Raw genomic sequence first — 23,664 nt, forward strand, 5'->3', positions numbered from 1 at the left:
CCTACTTTACTCAAAAGACACTTTGTCAAACAAATGACCTTGTCAAGAGAGACGCAACACTGTTGATAAATTTGCCTTAAACATACACTTTAGTGAAAAAACTAAACAGGCTGGCGACAACAAATACAAAAGGAATCCATCTCATAAAATATGCCTGGAAGCTTCCATTTCAACAGACTGTGGACAGCAGCATTAGTCACAGGAACCACTGCCTCTCAGTTTCTATTAACATGAGCTCAAATGTGCTTTTTTTCCAATCTGGTTTCCAAACGAACTTCATAAATAAAGGTTTGGAACGAATTATTATATAAATATAAATATAAATATAAATATATAATACATATATATATATATACATATATACATACATATATATATACATATATACATATATATATATATATATATATATATATATATATATATACATTATACATATATACTAATATATATACATATATACATACATATATATATATATACCATATATACATACATATATATATATATACATATATACATACATATATATATATATATATACATATATATATATACATATATATACATATATATACATACATATATATATATATATACATATATATACATACATATATATATATATATATATATATATATATATATATATATATATATATATGTGTGTAAAAACTTTTTGAACCAATGTTGCAGTATAATCCTTATTTAGTATTTTACAGTGTGCCAAAATATGGCTGAACACACCCTTATTTTGGTGTATTTTGGCAAACATGTTTGGAACATAATAAATAAACAGATGGACAGTGAAGAAGTGGATTATGCTGCAGGAAGGGTTTGATGATTTTCTTTAGATGTTTTGATAATGCTTGTTTTCCTTCAAAGGAATCATTGGAAGTTGTCACCATTGAAATCCATTGCAACCTGTGAAACTAAGGAGCCACTTTTCTTATCACAATGTTTGTTTCTGAAACAAATCAAAAATACAAAATGGTATAATAAAATGAATACTACACATCCCTCGTCTTCCCATCCAGCTAATATAAGAGCTGCAGATTCACTGTGATATTTTAATCTCTCTGTGTGCATCTTTGATCCACTACTCCTCAGAGCTTCACTTCAATGCCAGCCAGTGAACTAAGGTACATGCATAGCAAAAGTTCTCCAGTTTCTCTCCGCATTCCCCAGCATTAAGTTTTACTGATCTACTTTGTTACAGTACATAATATCCCATGGTAATAACTGCGCTAACTGTGGCCTTTTACCCCTCCACAAGAAGTAAACATTTTGATCAGATATCCGCTTTCAGTTACATTCTTTTCTAACTCCACCACATTACAAAACAAAGTTGCTTTGATGAAATTGAGTTGAATACAAATTGAAGTACAATTAATATATGCATTACTGCCCAAAATGTGTATCTGTTTCAGTGTCACTAATACAGTATGTGGCATCTCTCTCTCTCTCTCTCTCTCTCTCTCTCTCTCTCTCTCTCTCTCTCTCTCTCTCTCTCTCTATATATATATATATATATATATATAGTTATATAATGTATATTTGACACATGACACATATATCATTTTGAGTCAGGAAGTATTTATCCAGCGATCCGCAAAAAAAGTTGATATAAGGTGAGGTATAAGTAGTATTCCTTAAGAGCTCACTGTGTTACGCTGGGGTGCGTTGTTGAACGCTGATGTTTTGAGCATGTTCAAAATGACCGGACGTTCCCGACATGTGCTTCATAAGATATGCAGACGTTACGTGACGTTAGACATAAGTTGAAACTGAATACGTAGGTGAATATTTACCTACGTAAATACAGTACGTGAATACTTACCTACGCAAATATAGTACGTGAATATAGTACGTAAATACCTACGTGAATACCTACGTGACTGCGTTAGAGGTACGTTAGATGTAGGCTACGTCGGCTGACGGTGAATCCTACAGCCAGTGTATTGATAACGAGTGGATAACCTATTCCTACCCTATGTTAAGATGATGCCTGACGACGGAGTAACTTATTAAACGTGTTTCTACAGTACAGCTAGCGTTCAGCATTCTAGCCGTTCTCCAGCATCAGCATGACGTGAACCAGATGGCACTTTTCCAGCTCTGTTGGCCAGACGCTCCGATACGTTTTAAATAAGTAAGTGATACGCTATCAATGTTTGGCATACGTATAATAATTAGTTATGTATTCGTTATGTATACGTCAGCTACAACACCACTGTGGAAAAGTTGGACGTATTTGGACTCAACAAATTTTTGAGCTAATTTTCATATACGGCGGCATGTTTCTGCCAGTATGGAACTGTGTGACAGGGCCGTATGTCTGCCGTGTTCGCCGCGTCGTCTGCGTCCTTCAAACGATCACAACATACCCTTAATTTATATCAACCTATTGCCGATATTTCGTATGCGCCGGCATACGTTTCGGTCATACGGATATGTGTGACAGGGCCTTTACATCTTTTTTAAAGACAGAAAACAAATCACCTATAAAAATGAAATTCCATTCTCAAGTTTGATAATTTGGTGATGTCTTTGGATAGAAATGCTACCAATTAGGTGGTGCCTACCTCCAGGCAGACATTTCTCATAATGGATATTTCGACTTGCAATCGCAGGAAGTGTACAGGTGCCAGTGACACAGCCTGAACAATCAGCTCTGACAAACAATGCCATAATTAAGGTTATTAGGTCCAGCTGTGTTGAGGACTGCTGTGACAAAGATCTATGACATTCATCATTTCACATTGTGGAAAGTACGTGTAAAGAAAAATAAGGATTTTTAAGCCAAGAATGTCTTTTTGTAAATGACAGACGTGTTAAATAAATGAAATAAATGTTTAATACAGGTTGTAAACTAACATCTGAAGAAAAAGCATTGATCCTGCAGCCCCCTTCAGCCATTCTAGGCTGTGCTGATACAACCCATAACAGGCCCTAGAATGCACTTTAGATTTGTTCTTCATCTATTCCCTTTCCTCCTGAGGTGCTGACACCCAAAGCTGCTGTTTACTGTTGATTTGGAGACAGTTGAATAATTATTCATAAAACATGTAAAAGAAAAAGAATCTTTGAAGTAATTTTTCATTTGACATTTTCACACTTAATCATTCCATGTATTTCAGCACAATAAAATAAAAGGTTGCGAGGTAAAAAGAGAAGCAGCAGGGATGAATCATGACATCCACGTATGGATGAAGATGGCGAGATAAAGGAGGCGGACAGACAGGGCCAGGGCTTATCGGGGGCTGGTTTGTGACGTGCTGTTAACAGGTCCTGGTCAAACAGTTCATTCCTCATTATCTTAATGAGATCGCGACCGCAGAACAAATAAGATGAGACATGCCAGGGTTGGAAGGCATAGATGAAGTGGTCTGCGCACAGAGTGATGGAAAGAGGGGAGTGAATTGATGGCGAGGGTAGCACACAATCAAACTGAAAGAGGGAGGAAAGAAATAAAGAGATATTTATTGGCATGACGAAGAAATTTGTGCGAGTGCTTTTTTGTTAGCATGAATATGTACATGATGTAGTTAGAGTTGAAAAGTTTATCACTAAAATGGCAGGTTGTATTGTCGGTCAGTTTACTTATCCAAAGGCTGCAAACACAGAAACTTAGATTATCAGTGTGTCATGGAACCTTCCAGTGGTTTCAATTGGGTAAGAAACTAGTAAATGTAGTAGTATAAGCAGCAGTGGTAGTACTAATACAGCTTTTAAGTACATACACTAAAGTGTATTCATGTAGTTTATATTTCTCATTATTCATTAGATGTAATACTTTTAAGTCATTTAACTGTCAACATTGTACACAAGCATGGAAAAGTAGTCCATGCTATTTCAAAGCATATTACCTAAGCCAAAGACAGCATGGTTTGTTTATTTATTAGTAAAAAAGGGTATCTTAAAGTTGAATTAAATTACCTAATAGATTTAATTAAGATTGGTCGAGAGTTTGGCCAAAAATATAAATTGCTTTATGTTTTGGCTTGAATTCCTGGGCTGTGCAGACTGCCCTTACAATAAAAACACAAGCATCAGTCATTTGATAAAATGCCTAAAATGGCCTATGTATGCGTGTTTGCCTGACAAAGAAGTCTTGTCGCAGTATCGAGTTTGACATTTGTCTTTTAAAAGCAAGGTTACTATGGCTGAAAGACGTCTTTGGGGAAAGATCTGGGTAGGTCCGCAGAGTGTGTGCCTTTTGACGCAAGACACTCTACTTACTACCTCCAACCTTTCCCTAACCTTAATCAAGTCATTCTTCTTATACCTATGGCCACGAAAGTTATTTTTTGCCTAAACCTAACCAATCCTTAAACATGGTGTTGTCAGGTCAGAAAATCACCATTTTTGTAATGGTCATGTGTTCTGGAGGCCAATGATAAGTAACTTCTTCTGTGGTTTAGTTTAGAGGACCTGTTGGGACCTGGTGGCGCAGAAGGAACATTATTATTTTCTATTATTTGTACTCCTTGGTTAAAGCCAACTGGTGGTCTCTAGCCTGCAGCTGTTATTCTTCATTGGTTTGGCTTTGGCTATATGTGTGTGTGTATCTGTCTGTCTACATGTTTATGATATACACTGTCCTGTCACAGGTGTGAGAAAGAAAGACAGGCAGACAATGACACTAACAAAGGTGAGAGAAACACTGACAGAGAATAGAATAGCCATCACCCTCCTTGCTGATGGACTCAGTAGTGCATCATTCCATTAGTTAGTACAAAGGGTGGGAGGTCCTAGCAGGGTTGTTTTTGGTTTTTATGATGTTGTTGGGTGTTGATATGTGTGTGTGTGTGTGTGTGTGTGTGTGTGTGTGTGTGTGTGTGTGTGTGTGTGTGTGTGTGTGTGTGTGTGTGTGTACATTTGAGTGTGTGTGCTGGAGGGGGTGGTATTTCCCCTTGTGAGGCTTGTGAATACCTGTACAGAACTGGCTCCTATAAAAAGGCTGAAACCTGCCTGAAACCATATAAACTGCACTTCCATCACTTGATTGGTAAAGTAACATAAACTGGGACCAAATATTTTCAGCAATTCTTTAACACAATTGACATACCTAAAATGTCATTGAGTATTATTTTTTTTCTGATTGTAATACATTTTTCATGACGTAATGTATAACACAAAAATGTGTCAATTGTTCCTCTGTTGGAAATGCCAGCCAATATCATTGCATTATAAATGTCATTCTCCAATCAGAAGTTGTTAAAAAGACAATCACAAAATGCTGAGAATTACATTTTTTCATTTAGCCTATAGGAAACACAAGACCTTCAAATAGGAAAGTACAAGCGATATTACCATCCAACAAATTGTTGCTAATGCAACAGATGAGTTTGCATGAATGAGCTAATAATTGTGAAGCATATTGCAAATAGCTGATAACAATCCTTCAGGACAAGCAAGACTTCAGTGCAACTCCTGCACCTAGCTATGCTTCATTTTATGTAAAGATTACACAGAATCAGGAAGATATCTTCATTTCTTCAAACTAAAGGCCTGTGTAATAGATGTTGTGCTGGGTTATAACATGCACATTACATTTAAAACATTTTTAAACATTACATGTTTTTCTTTCTTGTGTAAATGATTTTGGTTGATCTTGACTTTTTCGGTTTAATTGGGATTTTAGCATAGTTTTGATTATTTGACAAACACAATTTGAAGAGAAAAGATCAATTAATCTTATTTCTGAGTGGCATACTGCATCTTTAGATATGATAAAAAAATATTTTATAGCCAGAAAATAGCTACATGTCAGGTTGAGGTTTGTCAGAACAGATCAGAATAGTAAAAATCAAATATAAAATATTATTTAGCACTAGATGAAATTCAACAGATGCCTTTATGTGGTTCATCATGAAAGACATATTAATTACAAAAATAATAGAGAAACATATTGCAGTTTAGCTATCAAACATGGATGATTTTCTCAGACAAATCAACTAAATCAGATTTGGCAATTTGAATAGATATAGTGGCTACATTCACCTGCACGCTAAAGCCATTCATGACCTAAAATGACCTAAATTGCCTGATTTGAAACTTTGACACACGTAAATATCATAAGCGCATTAGCTAGACACAGTTTAGTTCATACCAGTATATGGAAATAAACAGAACAGTTTAGCATAAAATCATGTCCATGATTTCAGTTTTGTTTTTGCTGGCTGAGTAACATGTGGATGTGGATAAATGTCAATTTAAGATCATATTAATAGGCATGTACTTACAGCTCTGACACTGGTCCTCTTTGGGTCCCCAGCAACGGCCATTACAGGAACGATTGCACTTTTGACCTGCACAAGTTGAAGGAAAAAAAGGATTGGCATTTTAAATGGTTACTTTATCCCAAAATGTGATCAGAATCCACCTGCAAAAATCCATATTAGCTGAACTTTAAACTAGGTTAGAATCTGTGTGCCCTCAAGCACTCCACTAAAGCCCAAATTGTGAGTGAGGATGTAGGTGTTCCTTCAACTCACCTTTAAATACACCGTATGCGTGTGTGGCATTTCATATGCAATATGATTATATGTACTTAAAACATTTTTAGACACAAGGCTTTGGTATAAGTGCATTTCAAGCACTTTGTGAGTCCTTGAAAATTATTATAATTATAATCTGACATAATTAACACAATCTGCAAGAAATGTAGGTGCTTGAATACTTGACAAGACGGCTGTGTAGTTAATTATGATGATGATTATGATGATATGCTTATTGATTGATTTGTTTCAAATACAAACTGAAGTATTTGTTTTCAACATTTTCTTCAACTGAAATTTATTTTTAAGGTATTCTTATTACTATAGCAGGGCCCGTTCAAAACGTGCCTGTTCAGAACGGGCCGATTGCTTGGCCTTTAGAACCTCTCATCCAAACACTGAGCTCTCCGGGGTCCTGAGTAATACACCTGGCATTACATAGTTGCATCTCCCAGCAATGCTAGAGTATACGCGTCATGTGGGTGCAAAAGCTCACACGAACATTGATGGAGAGCGAGCTGTACCCAGCATACCCTTTGGTGTTGTAACAGTTACTTTTTTAGCGAACTGCAGGAAGCAAGCTCTACCCAGCATGCCATTTGGCGGTGTAACAGTTAATCAGGGTCCCCTCTCAATACAATACACAGTTTGTACATTACACACTACTAATAAATATGTCGAGTAGATCTCAAAAGCTTGCACTCTACACTGCCCTCCCTTTGGTCCTCAGCAATATGTCCGCAAAGTGTGAAGTACGGTTGACGAGAACATCGAAGGACAGACATACAGACAGACTCCCTCCATTTTTAGATTATGCAAGAAAGCTGATGCAACTTGCCATCTTCAAGTAACACAGCCTCTTCTCTGACTGGCACATGCTGTCTCAGTCATATACGCAAAAATAACCTTGGCACAGGTTACTTTTCAGGGAACATTTTTTTATGCTGTTCCACTTTCAATCTCCCCAGCATGAAACCAGCACACATCAGGTTGAGATAAAAACAGTAAAGCAGCAGGAAGCAGCAGCAGAAAGCAGCATCATACCCTCAGAGCTTCAGCCAGTGCCTCTCTGTTTTTTTTTTGGAGGACTTAATTGACTGTCTAGTAATTGACTGCGGGGGAAGTGAGCCTGGCTAAGTGCAGAAGTGCTGTCCTCTGTCCATCAGCCTCTCCAGATGAGTGCTATTAGCACCGATACTGACTCTATTCTCCAACATGAGCCTCTCCATCTTCTGCCCTCTTCTTCTTTCTCGTCTGTGTCCCTATACACCACACATTTCATCTCTTTCATCCTCTTTCCACCGCTTTGCTGATTTATCACTCTTCTGTGACTCTCTTTCACTTAATGTCTATCCCTGTCTCTCTTTGCCTTTTTTCCAGTCTGTCCCGCTACTTTTCTCTGCTTCTCCAGTCTGTTCCCCTCAAACTAGCACTTTGACAATGCTTGAGAAAGAGAGGTCGACAGCCTTGACTGTATGAAAAGCAGCACACAAACAGGATGATAATACAAATGTCAGCCAGCCATAAGTGGTTGTCTGACAGTGCCAAGTGTGCAGAACCTTTGCTGCACTTAGTTATATCTCTGTTCTCCTCTTCGCCTGGTGTCCTGCGAAGAGTTTTCATTTAATGTCCAAGGTCTTCACTATCTCAATTTATAAATTCCCACTGACCTAGAATATACCTGTCCCACCCTTCTTCCTGCACCATAATCTTTTACAGCTTTCTAAAATAACTGCCCCCAAAGGTTAAAATGTCGAGGATTCTGCCATGCAGGGGCTGGTGTGAGGTAAAAGACAGATGGCTGGTCTTCAACTGAATCAACGGGGCATGGATTTTAAAATGGGTGTCCTGTTTTTGAAAAGACAACCAATAAAAACAACAACCGTGGCACAAATAAGTCACAAGTAATAACGGCGTAAATCTTGTGTCTTCCCAAAGAATGAAATGGAGATTATGTTCTCAATTGTGGATTACAGGTTTGGAGACCCTTGATCTTTTGGCGGAGTAGAAGACTTGCACAGGAATAAGGGTCGATCCAGGGCTAACGGGCTGCAGGGAGGAGGGTGATTGAGCAGAATATCAATGCTTGGAGCTCTTAATCTGCATTTGAATTCCTCAGCAAGAGCTGTGAGAGGAAATCCAAGGACATATGCACACAGTCTTTTTTTATTTTCTTCCATATTGATAATGCATTTTAATATGTTATTTTGTATTGTAGAGGAACAAGACGTGACAGCTTAAGAAGAAGAAGAAAAACAACAACAACAACGGATTTAAATGTCAAACAGCTTGAGCACGAAATTAATAACAGAAGCAGTGTGTGTTAAGAGGTTAAATCAGAGAATTAACAGAAAAGGGGTCAGAAGAGGTGACTTAATGAATCTGTACTTAATTGACAGCCACCTCCACCATCATCCCCCTACACCCTGGCATAATAAGTATGTTTATGTTATCCAAATAAATCCCATCATAATTCTAAACATTTATTAACGTGTCTTCCAGCGGGCTACAAGGGGGCATTAATGTGACGTGAGTGAGCAGTCATTGTGGATTGTTATGGTAAGCAGAGTGACAGAATGGGGTCATGGGGTGGTTTTGGGATGACAATGTTTTGCTGCTCACATCAGTCACATCAGGCAGATTAGGTGTGGGGTCTCCTTTGGACCATTTTTCTTGTCAAAATGTACCAGCCCCCGCTGCTTCATAAAAGGACTCTGAAACTCTAACTACAGTATACTTCTCAAATCCTAACTTTTAGCCTGCTCATAGTCCAGTGAGTTCCAGAGCCCTCCATGTAGAGCTGACTATGCTTTAAATCAAGATTGTTTATTAGAAATAAGTCATCACAAATGTAGTCATGAGCTAGCCTCATTAGCAGTGTACACTGCCACAACTACCTTCCAGGTGTGAATGAATATAAACATGTGAGTGTGGACCAACAGCAATGCTCTTAGTACAACTTTCCTTAAAAGAAAGGTGGAAGTCAAATCAAGTCTTCCTTTGTTATACACTCGTGTTTGTTAGGTTACTTACATGTGACGCTGCTGTTGGTGGGCACCACCACAGGATGCGTCCGAGGGTTTTTGACAATGTCCTGCCAATGGATTGTGTCTGCATGACACAAGAACTTGTTCTGGTCAACATACACGCTTCCACTCAGGATCTCTGTGGAGAAGAGAGAGCACATGGTCAATACAGATACACACAGGGCTTCCTAGGCTCTTAACTGTTTCTGCCTGGAGGATGCGCCTAATTTGGCAATTCAGCTCCTGATGTGTTTTTTAATTGCCCGCTTTTTTTCCCCTCATCATTTTATAATTAACAACTGACATGGCCAGACACTGCATGTTCACTAATCACTAAATTGGATAGGCCCTTTTCTTTCCCTCTTGTACTGTGGCATGGTTTGAAAACCTGAATCTGGCCAATAAGAATAGGCTTGGCTGGCTTGTCAAAGTGGTCAAAGAGTCAGCTGCAGCTCTTTGACATCTAATATGGGGAAGTCACCCACGCTGCATAATACACTTGAGCTTCCACCTTCAGGCGGTAGATACAGGATTCCTGTTTAGAGGACACAAAATATATGTCTCTTTTGTTTGCACAGCAATTAATAGCCTGAATTTGCACGTGATCTCGGCACATAAGCAAAAACGAATTTCCCCCGCTGGGATGACAAAGTTTGACTTGGCTTGACTTGAGTGCAATAGCAGGTTTGGGTTTTAGTTGAAGCAGCTGATCTTAAGACACACACAACTGATGAAGGTTGTTATTGTGAGGCAGCCAGGACAAAGCCATGTCATATTGCCATTATTAAAACTCCTGATTTTTTCCAATGTTGTAGTTTTTTTTGTCCCAGGCTGCGAGCAGACAGGAGGAAGTAAGCCTCACAACATGACACAACATCACAACATGAAATCCATCTGGGATTTAAGCCTAAATAAAGGACAGCAGCCATAACAAGTTTGTAATTTTATATTTCATGAATGTGGTGGGGGTAAAGTCATATATCTTGTCATCATAATATGCATCACCTTGTTCAACCAATGATTGTCAGAGGATTGATTCATTTCGTCACACCCACACAGTCTGTTGAATTATTGGATACGGAGGGTGGTTCTGATTATTGTTGTGCAGGACTTTAGAGAATGCCTAATCCTGACTTTAATGTGAGAAAGAGTGGGAAAAAGAAATAAAGAGAGACAAATAAAGATGGGATAAAGCCAGAGAGACGGAGTGAAGCCCAGAAGCAGATTTGCATTATTTACAGAGCTTGTGTGTTCTCTATCTCCCTACAAACACATTACTGACACAGGGCTGAAACCGACGAGACACATAATCATACATGAGGCACCCCGCCAGCACCACACTGAAACAGCCAAATACAATATCGTCCCACAAAGGCCCGATTAAATGATACTCCTTGGATAATAGGTGGTGGTATTACCTACACAAGCACCCGACCTCAGCTCTCCTTCTCTACCTTTCGGCATGTGTGGTGGGAGTAAGGGAGAGAAATTAATCCTGCCTCTCACTACAGGGGGGATATCGCTAGGCTAGGAGGAGGCCATGTCTCAAATTCAAATTGTTTGCACAATAAGATGCTGCTGGCAAAGTAGGGCAATGGACAAACCAACAGACAAAGCAAAGCAATGATTTACCATGGTAGGAAACACAGACATATTTAAACATGCAACATTATTTATTTATGTTCTCAATCTATTTCAAAATTTGAAAATCAGAGTTATCACATCTCTGATATTTTTGTAAATATATGTATTGACCGTTTTGTATGAATGAGAACATTTGTAGCATTTGGTTCAGAATCACATTAGTTATATTTTAGTATTAGTAATCATTAACTATCACATCTTCAAATCATATCCTGTTTGTACAAAGACTAACTTTGTAACATCGGAGAGAGTGGAGAGGACATCAGAACCTTTCTTCTCGTCTTTGAACAGTGTTTTCAATAACCATCACTGCACCTTTCAAGAACTCTCCGTCCGAAAAGGCTTTCTTGTACTTTATTAAAAATTAAGCTTCCGTTGCTTTATGTGACTTGTTCACCGGCCTCGTATAAAGAGATGCTGCTGTCCAAAGCTGCCTTTAACTCACGGCTTGTTCTGCCCGCAGTGCTGCAGGTGGGAGTTAGTTAGGTAGTTAGCATGGTAGCTTTGTGACACGTACCGAAGTGTCTCCACAATGTGCCGCTTTGCCGTCGCCCCGCAAATGAGACATACACACTTTTCTTTCACTGTTGTAAAATAGAATTCTTCCTCCCAATCATTGTGAAAATAGTTAGTTTTATTTCGCTTTTCTGCCATGTTCAGCGTAAGAAACACACCTAGCGCCCCATCGTAGCTGCTCCCGCTAGCTCGTCTCAGCGAAAAGGTAAATGGAGATTTAGCTTGCGCAGGATCAGAGTTCATATATACAAAAAACATTTTAGTTTTTTAAATTCTATATTCAATATTGTCATTTTAAAATAAAGAATAATTCAAGTCTTATTGATATAAAAAAAACAAAACAGCAAAACAATTAAATACACATTTTAGACGGAGCTCCATGGTGACTAGTGCTATCTTTAGAACATGCCCTGCGGGCGACAAAGTGCCCGCGGGCACCACATTGGCTGCCCCTGATGTAGAGGGATGCAGAGGCAGTTTTAAAACGATCCGAACACGATCAGTTGACCCTGATATCTTGACTTGACAATTAAAGTAAAAATGTATCCACAATCTCATATTTTTTACCTATTTATTTGTATCTATTATTAACATATTTTGAGTCTCACTGAACAATATTTTTATTTAATTAATTGGAAAGTTAAATTTGATCATTGTGTACCTTACTCACTCAAACAACAGGCATGGCTTGCTTGGACATTAGGACATGAAAAAGAAGAAAAAGGATATGAGTATGTGGGTTATGCAGCATATAATTTATTCTAATAGTTTTCCATCTTTGAATATTTCCAAGTGACAATGGACTTGTTGATATGCTGTCCATCAGTAATTGGTCGAGTAAACCTCTCCTCGCATCTGTAAACTTGAGCTGTACTCATCAGCAAGCCACACGGATACAACCACAGTTTTTCAAGGATCTAATTTGGAAATCTAAACAAAAGAGTTGAATTTAAGAAACAACTCAACCAAAAAACAACTGTCAGGATTCTTGTGTGCGGTAAACAAGTGAGACAAGGTGTTTTGACTAATTCCAGCTGGATGTGTGAGCAGCATTCACACTCTCAAACACATTGTATAAACAGGCTGGGAAAAGAAAAATACCCTCTCTATTCAACACTGTCACAACAAGTGACCCTCAACACCATCCAGAGGGCTACACCATCTTGTCATGCTTCTCGCACACATGGTACATTGGCTCTGCAAATACACACATACGCACACACACACAAACACACTTATTTGCAGTGTGACATGACCAAGTTCAAGTCGCTGGATAACAGTTTAATTGGTGGCTTGCTGGTGCTTTCCCAAGGACAGTTACAATATTTCCCATGGCATCCGTCACCAAAATATGAATAGTTAACACATGGATATTACTTAATACCTACAATAACATGCAAAACTCATGCACGCTTTGCTTTTTCATTACAAGTAAATGCTTGGTTTGCACATTTGCTGGGTGTGCAGTCGGTGGCCAGGGGGAGATCAATGGTTGAATCTTGTTGTTGATTGTTTAGTGGGTAGAGAAAATGTCTTAATTAGTTTGTTCACGTAGCTAAAGCTCGTCTCCTCAAACTACCCCCTCCCCTCTCGCTTCGTCCCGAGAGCAACTCCAGGCATCTCTGAATGAGAGTATGGCTTCGAAAGCCACACCAATCTTCAATATCAGGCCGCATGACCGTTGGATGAAAGCAATATGAAAATCAAGGAGGCAGAACAAATGTATGCAGGCAATTATTTTGATGGTAAGTGCTTGTTGTGATTTTTTTTTCTTTATTGCAGTGTGGGGATGAGTTTGATTAAGACTGGGAGGCAAATAGCAAACCAATGATCAGAAAAAAAGCCATATTAATGAGTTTGTGAGAGTGAATTTATAAGTGTTGTGTGGATTGTTTAATGAAGAAATATGTAACAGAAGTACTATAATAAATGGTTGACTTGCTCTAGTGTTGGAGGACGGTATTATCACACTTTTACCATCAATACATACAAGAAAACACTTTCACTCGATGTCTTAACAGTCCCTCTTAGGGAGCTATATACTGTACACCTGAACATGAAGAAAACACGTCGGCTTGATAGGGAAAAAGAAACAGTCAGCAGGACAGTAGCTAAAAAGATAGAAAGGCAGCAAGAGATTCAATAAGGCACTCAAACAGTCAGGCAATTACAGTAGATAGACAGGTATTCAATCAGAAAGACAGAGGCGTTTCTTCCCTCCTCGAGCAGTGGGACTGGGGATTTTACCCTGGGTCTCCACTGTACTGTCTCATTGACTCCGAGAGCTTCAACTTGGTTTCGGCTCAGCGCTGCTATCAGCTCAGTGAAACAGAGGAGAGAAACTCTGCGGGAAGATGAGGATGCATTCTAGGTCAAAGAGGCTAAATGCTGGGGCACAGATCCCGCTGTGATCCCCCCAGCAGCAGTGGAAGGTTGAAGTTGTTGCTATCATGCACTCAACAGACAGACTAGCAGAAATACCAAAAATAAGAGATGAGTGGACACTTACAGTCCACACACAGAAGAGAACATGCTAAAAACGTATTCATACATACAGCTATGTTTGGGTCTGGGTTGGCAGTAATGCATTCAGGTCAGTAGTATACGTGCCTTGAGCATTAATTTAATGACCAGTTGGCTATATCAGTGGCCTTGTAACCAGAAGGTCACTCATTTTAATCCCCACAACATTTGGGAAAATGTAAGCAGGAATGTCAGCATTATTCTTCTGGCCCACTGCAGATGCTATCAGGAATTGCTTGAGAAATACTTTATCCGACTGTTTCAGTGGCAAATAATAGAAAACTACTTACTGGGAAGCACTTAATAGCTATGCTGCTGCACCCTTACCAACTACAAGTAGAAGAAGAAAATAAGATAATCAATAGGTAGTTATATAGGTAAGATGAAACTGAAGGTCTTGATGTGCTCCCACAGAAGAGAGTGCACTTAGATTTTTTTTTATTTTGGCCTGTTGACTGAACTGGACCGCTTCCTGTTCAACAATAAATGAAATAATGAGTGAGTGAAAGATTGGGCAAAATACATACTGTACATGTTGTTTGGAAAGAAGAATAAATTACTTGGAGGGATGGATGTTAGATGATGCGAGAATAAATGACATCCATTTTATCAGCCTCATCCATCAGTGTATCTGTTCATCTGTCATGATAGATGGTGGCTAATGAAAAAAATTATAAGAAAAAAAGAAAATATAACGCATGTCTAAAATATGGTTGTTAAGGATGAATAGATGATACATGAATTAGTGAATGGATCTACTTGATGAAACAGATCCACTTCAGATGCCACAGCATCTTCAGCACTCTTACACACTCTTAAAACAACCATTAACAAACAACCAGCAATAAGCTTTAGGAGAGGTGATTTTCTGAGTTTCCAGACGCTGCTCATGTTGCCACACAGCGCTGCGTCAATCACTGTGCTCTGAGTTGCTCGGCTGCCGACAGGAGATGTCAGGACAGCAAATCTCTGCCTTTGCTCTACAAATAGGTGATCTCCCCTCCCATCCATCATCTTCTGCTACTGCACAGTTCCTTCCTTGCTCCCCAGTCCCCACTGCTGCCAAGGAAATGCTTCCAGATCCCAGATGTAAAGTGAATGTGTGTATCTGTGTGTACGTGCATGTAGGTAAAAGACAAGAAAAAGAGAAACGTGTTCTCACGAGTGCAAGGATTTGGCTTGTACATTTAAGTGTACATAGACATATCTGTGTGTTTGCATGCATTCTGTTTCCATGTATGATAAAGCTTTGCACAAGTTTCCTCAGATCTTCACTTCCATGCTTGTTGACATATGTTGGCCCTGTTGAAGATGGTGGAGCAACTCACTCACTCACATGCATACATACAAATGCTGAACATATATTCACCAAACTGTTTAATTAGTCTGAGGCAACATGTTGGTTTTTGATATATTTGCTTGTTCCTCTTATCTTTGAAAGTTATTTGTCTCAATAGATAATAATATTTTAAAGCAAATACTTTCTGGTGTTCCACAAGGGTCAGTCCTAGGACAACTACTCCAGTAATGCTATACTGTTCTTATAGCCTATAGGTGAGGGGCCCATAAGAGACAGATTTTTAAAAAGAATGGTCAAAATTGAAGCTGGATGTCTGTAGTGTGTAGTACGAGTCAAGCTATTTTCTCCAGAGCTACAGAAGACATTTGACAAACCAGAGTAGAACTCTGCATGAAAGGTAAACTGAATGTAATGTTTAAAATGGGTGGAGTGGCCCGACAATCTATACAAGTTGCCCCTTGGTGGGCTCATCAAGAGACTTGTGATGTCTGTCCATAGCTATGCTATGGGACATGAGACACAACTTTATGTGGCTGTTTTCTTAAGACGAGCAAACAATTGATAGTTTATTTTACATGTTAGAGCCTGGATGTCACAACATATTTTCAGAGCTCCACAAGCTCCATCTGAAATATTACTGAAAGTTTCTAAGGTAGAGAGAAAACTATCAATACAATTAAATGATCTAGGTCACACCCATGGCCATCAGGCTTGGTGTCATCTTTGACTAATTCAAATCCTTTCTCTTTCTGAGCAACACAGGGAAACTAATGTTTATATTGAAGCTGGCTTGATAATTGTAATACTCTGCTTTTTGGTCTACGTCGCCATACATATAATATAATATGTATATAATAACATGAATGAAAACCTTAATGCAAAATCTATAGAGGGAAATGTCTAGCAGCATGCATCACAAACTTCATATCTCTATTAAGGTCAACGGATGGAGCACCTCCCACACAAATGGCATGTAATTTTAACGCAGTCCCCAAGAAAGATGGTTCAAATGTAATTGCACTTTTATGTGTTTAACTATTGACCTGAAAAGAACAACTGCATTAATTTGACTACATAAAAGCGCTTCGAGAGAGTTTCACCTGGGAAATGGCAGTGTTGGGATTTGACTGTCTTTCACACTGCGGTCAAGAGCAGAAGCGTGGGCCGTGTGTGTGGGTGTGTGTTTGGGTCACATTGATGGGTTGGTAGAAGAAAGAAATTAACTGGCAAAGGTTTATAGAGAGAGAAGCATTGTAAGATCAAAACAACTGGATGGCACCATGTTGGGAGAGTAAAATAAAACTGTAATGGAAGAAAAAGAAAGATATTGAAGACTGAACAGAGAGAGAGACACAGCCATGAGATGAGGGAGTTCTTCACGAGTATATGTGTTAAGTATGTACAGTATGCGTCTTCCTGTGTGTCTGCATATGAATGAGGAGACACACACGTCTCACACATTAAATGCACATTTAATTTTAACATGGTGACTGACATTCAAGGCTGAGTGGATGTGGCAGTGTAAAGCCTCATGTGTGCAGCAGGACGTTTACAATGTGCGATATTTTGGATAATGAACAACCGCTTTCATCTCAATGCAAAAACAATTCAATTTGAAAGTATTAGTTTCGCCCAGGCCTGTTATTTCATTGAAACTTTAAGCTCTATTTTGATCTGCCTGGCAGTTGAGTGTTTGGATGGAAAACAAATTGGGAAACCTCCTACAAAAAGGTAGTTTAAAATAAGTGACTTTGAGGGAAAGAAATACGGTAATGGAAAATACACAAATCGTCTTAAAGGTGTAAGAGCTGTGGATAAAACAGTAGCACCAAATGGAAAAAGAGGACATGTGAGAAATGGCTGTCTTTAAGGGGACAGAAGAGAAAACAATGATCTGGGTGCACAATAGTAGCTATACATAAAATATGATGTTAGTATAGCAATTATTTTAGGTAAAGAAATTAGATATAAATCAATTAACATCAAAACTCATATACTGTATTGCTTAAAACAACAAGTAAACTCTATTTCTTGGTGTGTCTTTTGTGAAGCACAAATTGCTACTCATTCCTTTCTACTCTGCCAATGGCTAATTTAAAACTCAAACATTTCAGTGAAAATAAAAACTGAACTTGTGATTGAATTGAAACTGTCAATAGAAAACCCTTTTGTGCTATTATTCAATCTTTAAAATGTATACATTGTTCTAATCTTAGAAATAACATGTGTCCTTTTTATCCTGAAGGAGAAATGCTGTTGAGGTATTTGCTGAGGTATAGTAGATGGCATGGGGTCGTCGGCCATGGCCCCATCCCCCAAACATACGCCTCTTCCCTGCCAAGATAATTGCATTCACAGGCTGCTGATTAAATTTGGCCCATCCCTCACGCATTTGTTTCCTATGAGTCTTTATGAAAAATGGCTGAGATTTGGGGATTATGGAATTATACCCGAGCAAGGCAAAGCATCTGCTTAAAGATGAGAAGAGGAAAAAATCATGACAGAATGGTTGTGTGTGTGTGTGTGTGTGTGTGTGTGTGTGTGTGTGTGTGTGTGTGTGTGTGTGTGTGTGTGTGTAGGGGGGGGCATTCTTGCTCATTTTCAACTTAAACTGTGATAATGGTAATCTGAGCTTTATTGGTAGGGCGGAGGAGGAGGAGAAAATAATCATATTACAATACCTTGAGATAAGGCAAATAAACAAGCAAGTAAGAAAAACAAAAGCAAGAAACAACTGAGGAAAGAGACAAAGAAGTAAGACAAAAAGAATAACAAGGGGACAAACAAGTGAGTGATTAAAAAAAGAGTAAAAGGACCTTCAATTGCTGCTGCTGAGGGCCACTTAGCTTATCAAGGCTGATGTGTGATCAGCCTGCCAGCGGAATTAAAATGAGCCACGCTCTCTGCAATGGGCAAAACAAAACAGTGTCTGAGAGAGGCACAGAGAAAGAGAAGGAAAGATGGAAAAACTGAGACGAGAGAGAGCATATCTTACCACAAGCATACCAAGTATGTTGGTTTTACCACAGAGTAAACTGGCTTCAGTCATTGCATTATTTGCTAAGGCAACAATACGTCATTGAGGCCTTGTTTTTTCAGGCCTACTGAGAGACATTCAGCAACACACTACAGGCCATGGCTCTCACTTTGTTCACACAGGACTTCTATGTGGCATGAATCAGCCAAGGTGGAAAGGTCCAACCAGAAGACTGTAAAGTAGATTTATATTGAAACTATGAACGCACCTCTGCCATATTCGTCTTAATTTATTATTTTAATAACAATTACGATGTTTTTCATTTGGATAAGGGTTTTAGAGTTTAGAAGGTCAGCGCTGATGTCACACATGGGGGGGTGAGTCTGATTTGCTATGAGCCACTAACCAAACACATGGGAGACGCAAGGAGAGCCACACCAAAGTCGTTAGGCAGTGCCACTCCGAAAAGTCAAGCAAAACTGAAGTGTTTGATTGTTTTGGACTGAGTAACAATTTGAGACGGGTCTGATTGCAGCTGTGGCGCCCACTCTTATGATTGGCACGTGGGGTACAAAAACACCCACTTTTTCTTGATCACTGTTATAATTGTTATGTGGGGTAAGAGAACACCCACTTTTTTTCTTTTCTACTTTCTCAATTCACAGCTGCCGGTTCTGGCTCATACCACCTACTGTTAGTTACTTCATCGTAAGGACACAACAAATGGCAGCAGGCAACAGTTAATCAAGATTAGTGTTATTCATACGTTCAAAGTATCACTTAACGTTTCATCAATCGCTACCAGCATTATATTAGCATCAATGGATGTCTTGCTTGCTAGAAGCTAGCTAGCAGTTTTGTTATGATCAAGATGGCTCAAGCTCTCTTTTTTCATTTGTCACGCAACAATTTCGGACAATTGTTTTGACTTTTAATGCCTTACGGAATACACTGTCTGAAAATGTGCGTTGTTATCTGTAATGGTAATTCTTATTTAACGAGTATCAGATTTACCCCCTATCTGTGGCGACCAGCTTTTCCTTCCATGCGGGTGGTCTTTTGAAAGTGGTATAAACACTTTCGCCTTCGAAAGGTCGGACAACACATCATAAAACCAATTAAGGATGTGTAAGTAACATTAAATATAGTGCAAAACAGCGATAGCTATTTAAAAAAAAATACGGGCATGAGTTTTTAATGCTGTATTTTATGCTGGGACACTGAATTACCACCTTCACAACTTGTTTGCTTGTAACTGAAAGTCTTCTTTTAACAATAAAAGTAAGTACCAAAATGTGCAGCAGTAGGGTTAACATAAATATTATTGGAATTAATAAATAACAAGGTAATATAAAACAGTTGTATTGGCTAGTTTAGACCTCATAGTATGTTACCCAAATACTGCACTGGATAAAGTGCCAGAACTAAGTTATGAAATCTTTGCCAATGGTCTACAATTACTCAAGATACAGACTGCTTAAATGACAAAGCAGCTACTAACATCATGGATAATGGAAAGAATGGTGTGAGCAAGGGTCACGATCATGGAGGTTTTCTTCATTGACCGCTATCAATTTGTACCATCTTGTATAAACCAACTTCTGGCTCTCTTTGAGTCTCAAGTCCCAATAATATCAGAGGATAATGTTGGCAAACATTTTGTTCAAAAACCATCTGAAAATCCTCCTGTTTTTATCTGCTTCACTGTCCTTAAGGTAAGACTTCCCACCCAGTGTGTGATGTGAGCCAACATTACATTGTCTCAGAACTATGGAGCACATGCTTTCCGACCACATCCGTGACCAAACCGACCTCTGTGTATGGGCAATACAATATGCCTGCCAGGCTGGTTGTTGCAATAACAGACTATAATAAAAAACGGAATATGACATTATCAAAGAGGCAACACCTGGTAGATGTGGTGGAAACACAAAGCTTCAGAAAAATACCATTGATGGAAGCCAGATAATTTTAGCACCACAACGAAAAAATGTACCATAGAGAAAAAGTCAGGAAACGCTTTTAAAAATGTTTTATATGGTGAAGATATGCCTGCATGTAGTAACACCCACAATATCTCTGTGGGGACCTGAGATGAACAGAAAAGTCCTTTTCATGTCCCATTACCCATCGCTGCCCCCATCAATAGCTGCTCCACTTACCCAAGGCTAAGGCATAAGAGGCAAAAAATATGCATATTAATTATTAAGCTACCAGGGGAGAAAAGGGAGGAGTTGTAACATTGGAGGGTAATCTGTGTGTTTATGTGTGTTTTGGCACTGAGAAAAGGTTATTAAATTGGTTTTGGGAGCAGTGTTTCTTTTAAACCCGTGGAAAGCAAGCCTCAATGATAACAGTTTAAATTGGTGCTTATAGCTGGAAATATCAGGCTTTTTATCCAACTGTTTAAATATGTACTGTATATCTTGTCAGAATCTAAACTATGTTGAAAGATCTACAGATGAACCACTATCCCACACCCAAAGGCTATAGTTATTGTAAAGCAACACTTCTACATCCTGTCATAGGGAAAATGGATGGCAAACATGATTACGAAGTCAAACAAAAAGACTAAGCTTACAAACACACTAACTGCCTAACACTGATTTCAGAACTTTCAAATGTTAAACACCTCACACTTCAACAGTGAACATCTTTTATTACCCAGAGTCCACGGGTGTCCATTTAGGCCTCATAACTAAGTTGATGAAAAGTGACAATTTCCTCAGTGGCTTTTGAGACCCACTGAGCTGCCAGTCAGATCCTATTTTCTTTTCTTTCCCATCTCATTTTGTTCTTCCTCTGAGATGAGCACTGAGCGCCTCTGACATCAAAGACCTGTCTGAAACACAGTCTGGCCTTCAGAATCAAAGTAAGAACTGCATGTCAAGGCTGCACAGCCATGAACTGACATGGTAAAGCTGCAATGACAGCCAGTCAGTGATAGAAACTGAACATGACAATCACAGTGTTTGTTTTAAACCTGCAATTAGATCTATGGCAGACTTTTATAATAACAAAATAATGAATTGAAAGGAGTAGGTAGAGCATATACTAAAACAAAAACAAAGACACCGAAGAAGAACAAAAACTATAAAAGGGTGAAGCCATTCTTTTGTTGTTGTTTGTATGTATAGGACTTTTTGTCCACTTCAGGCTGTCGAAATGTTGTAATGTGACAAATAAGTTTACACAATCAGTAATAAAGTAAGTATTGATACTGTGTAAAACTGTTGCAAAGTTTACAAAACAAAATGGTAGAAACAGAAGATAGTTTGGAGAAGAGTGCTAGCGGTGTTTAAGCTGTATCAAACTGCATCGAAAGAGCTTGTTCAAAAGGGGTTATTTTGTACAGTGTGAAACATATAAAGTAACACATTCTTCATCACATGATGTTTATATACCAGATAGACAAGACTGTCCTTGCCAAAAACAATGACAGCACTAGTCATTTGTTCAAGCTGGAATCAGTGTGTCAGTAGCAGCAAATCTGATAAGGAGGTCAGGACATACAAAGTGTGTAAGTCCAACACCAGATCACTGTTGTCAAATACCAACAGAAACAATTGGTTTCTTTTTTAGCTATGAGGGCAATAATTCCCTAACATTAAATTATAAAATGTGCAATATTCCATATTTTAGCCTTTGCGAACAAATCCCATTAAAATTATTTATCCTACTAACAAGTATTGCAGGTGAAGCCAATGCCTGGTGAAGATAATTCCTCCCAGAGACCTCCACTGTTAAAAACACATTAACCATGGCCACGACACCAATGACATAGGTGTTTATTTGCAGTTTTAAATCTATGAGCCAGTGTTGAACTCCACAGGATAACGACAGTAGGGCTTAAAGCTGTGCTAATTTAGTCAATCGAAAGAATGCTGAAAGATATTTGTTGACATCCTATTTTTCAGACCTAAACTATATACAAAGTAATCATTAAAGAAATGCATTACATATAAAAGGAAGGACAAGTTATTCTTTTAGACAAAGTCTTATTCAGCAACCTGCACGTTTCTGTGAAATCTCCCACTGTAGACTCTAGCTCCAGATTAGTAAAGCAGTGTCCTCCAACGCCCACAAATATCACTTGTTTATATATATAAGTATATATATAAGTTGTTTATATCTGTTGAACTGCCACTAATAAGAAATGAAATGTTATCTGACATATCTTGCAAAACACACGAGACAAACTATGAAACATGCAGGCCAGCATGGTCTATATAAAAAGGTAAGCTAACGTAACATTATTAAGTGCTGTGGATGTAATGTTATTGTTACTTTTAGGCAGCTTATCGGAAGGAAGGTAAGTTCCAGGGTTAATGTCAATGGTCAAGCATCTAAATCTTCCTCTAGACGTTTGCCAAATAAATATTACAACGTTAACCGACGCTTCTCAAGCTAAAACCAGACAATGAAAAGTATTTTGGTTAACAAAGTGAGTGAATCCAGCTCCTGAATGATTGGGAGAGAACAGGTACTGTACCTGCTGTATAGAGAGAGAGACAGCGGTGCTGTTCACACAGCTAGAGTTTTTAAATGACAAGTGGATTCACTGAGAGTCAGTGTTGTATTACTGCAAAAAGAGTGACATGGACACTGTGTGAGTGAACAAGTCCACATTTCATCTTCCACCAACTTGGACACATTTGATAAAGTTACCATTTGACACTTTATAGTAGTAGTGTCTGGTTTGAAACTTTGCACAGTTTAAGTGGCTGAGAAACACACTTTACATTATAGAGCAAATTAATCCACAGCAACAACTCAAACTCAATCAGACATATTAACACTCATTCTGTCTCTTGTCCCTTCCTTAAACAACAGGGTAGAATTCAGACAAGATTTGAGTGAGCAGCATCCTATTGGTCTCGGATCTTTTACATATACTGTACATCATGGCAGATCTTAGCCTGATCTAAGCTATAGCCCGGGGGGATGGCAATGTTTGAGAAAGAGGGAAGAGGACTGTGTTTTGATAATTAATTGCCATTAAAATTCCTTCCACGCCTACTTTAACTTTTAATGAGGTAAAAGTCGACTCTTCCTTCCAGCGGGCCGCAGAGGTTCAGTTTGGGAGGCAAATGGTTAATAAAGGGTATGCAGTCATATTTAGGCAAGACTGGATATTTCTCTAGCTGACGAAAGGTGAAGCAGAGATTGAGGTTT

The 23,664-nt window shown here is 38.7% G+C and overlaps 1 protein-coding gene across 1 annotated transcript in view; it reads right to left on the minus strand.

Annotated features, from left to right (window-relative positions):
- erbb4b (erb-b2 receptor tyrosine kinase 4b) overlaps nt 1-23,664 on the minus strand; it is a 293,782-nt gene that overhangs the window by 91,046 nt on the left and 179,072 nt on the right. Inside the window, exons 4-5 of the mRNA XM_029458708.1 lie at nt 9,537-9,668; nt 6,249-6,314 (exon numbers count right to left, since the gene is read on the minus strand). Of these exons, the coding sequence (XP_029314568.1) occupies nt 6,249-6,314; nt 9,537-9,668 (198 nt within the window). The remainder of the gene's footprint in view (nt 1-6,248; nt 6,315-9,536; nt 9,669-23,664) is intronic.

The sequence above is a fragment of the Cottoperca gobio genome, chromosome 21, assembly GCF_900634415.1.
Source record: "Cottoperca gobio chromosome 21, fCotGob3.1, whole genome shotgun sequence".
NCBI lineage: Eukaryota > Metazoa > Chordata > Actinopteri > Perciformes > Bovichtidae > Cottoperca > Cottoperca gobio.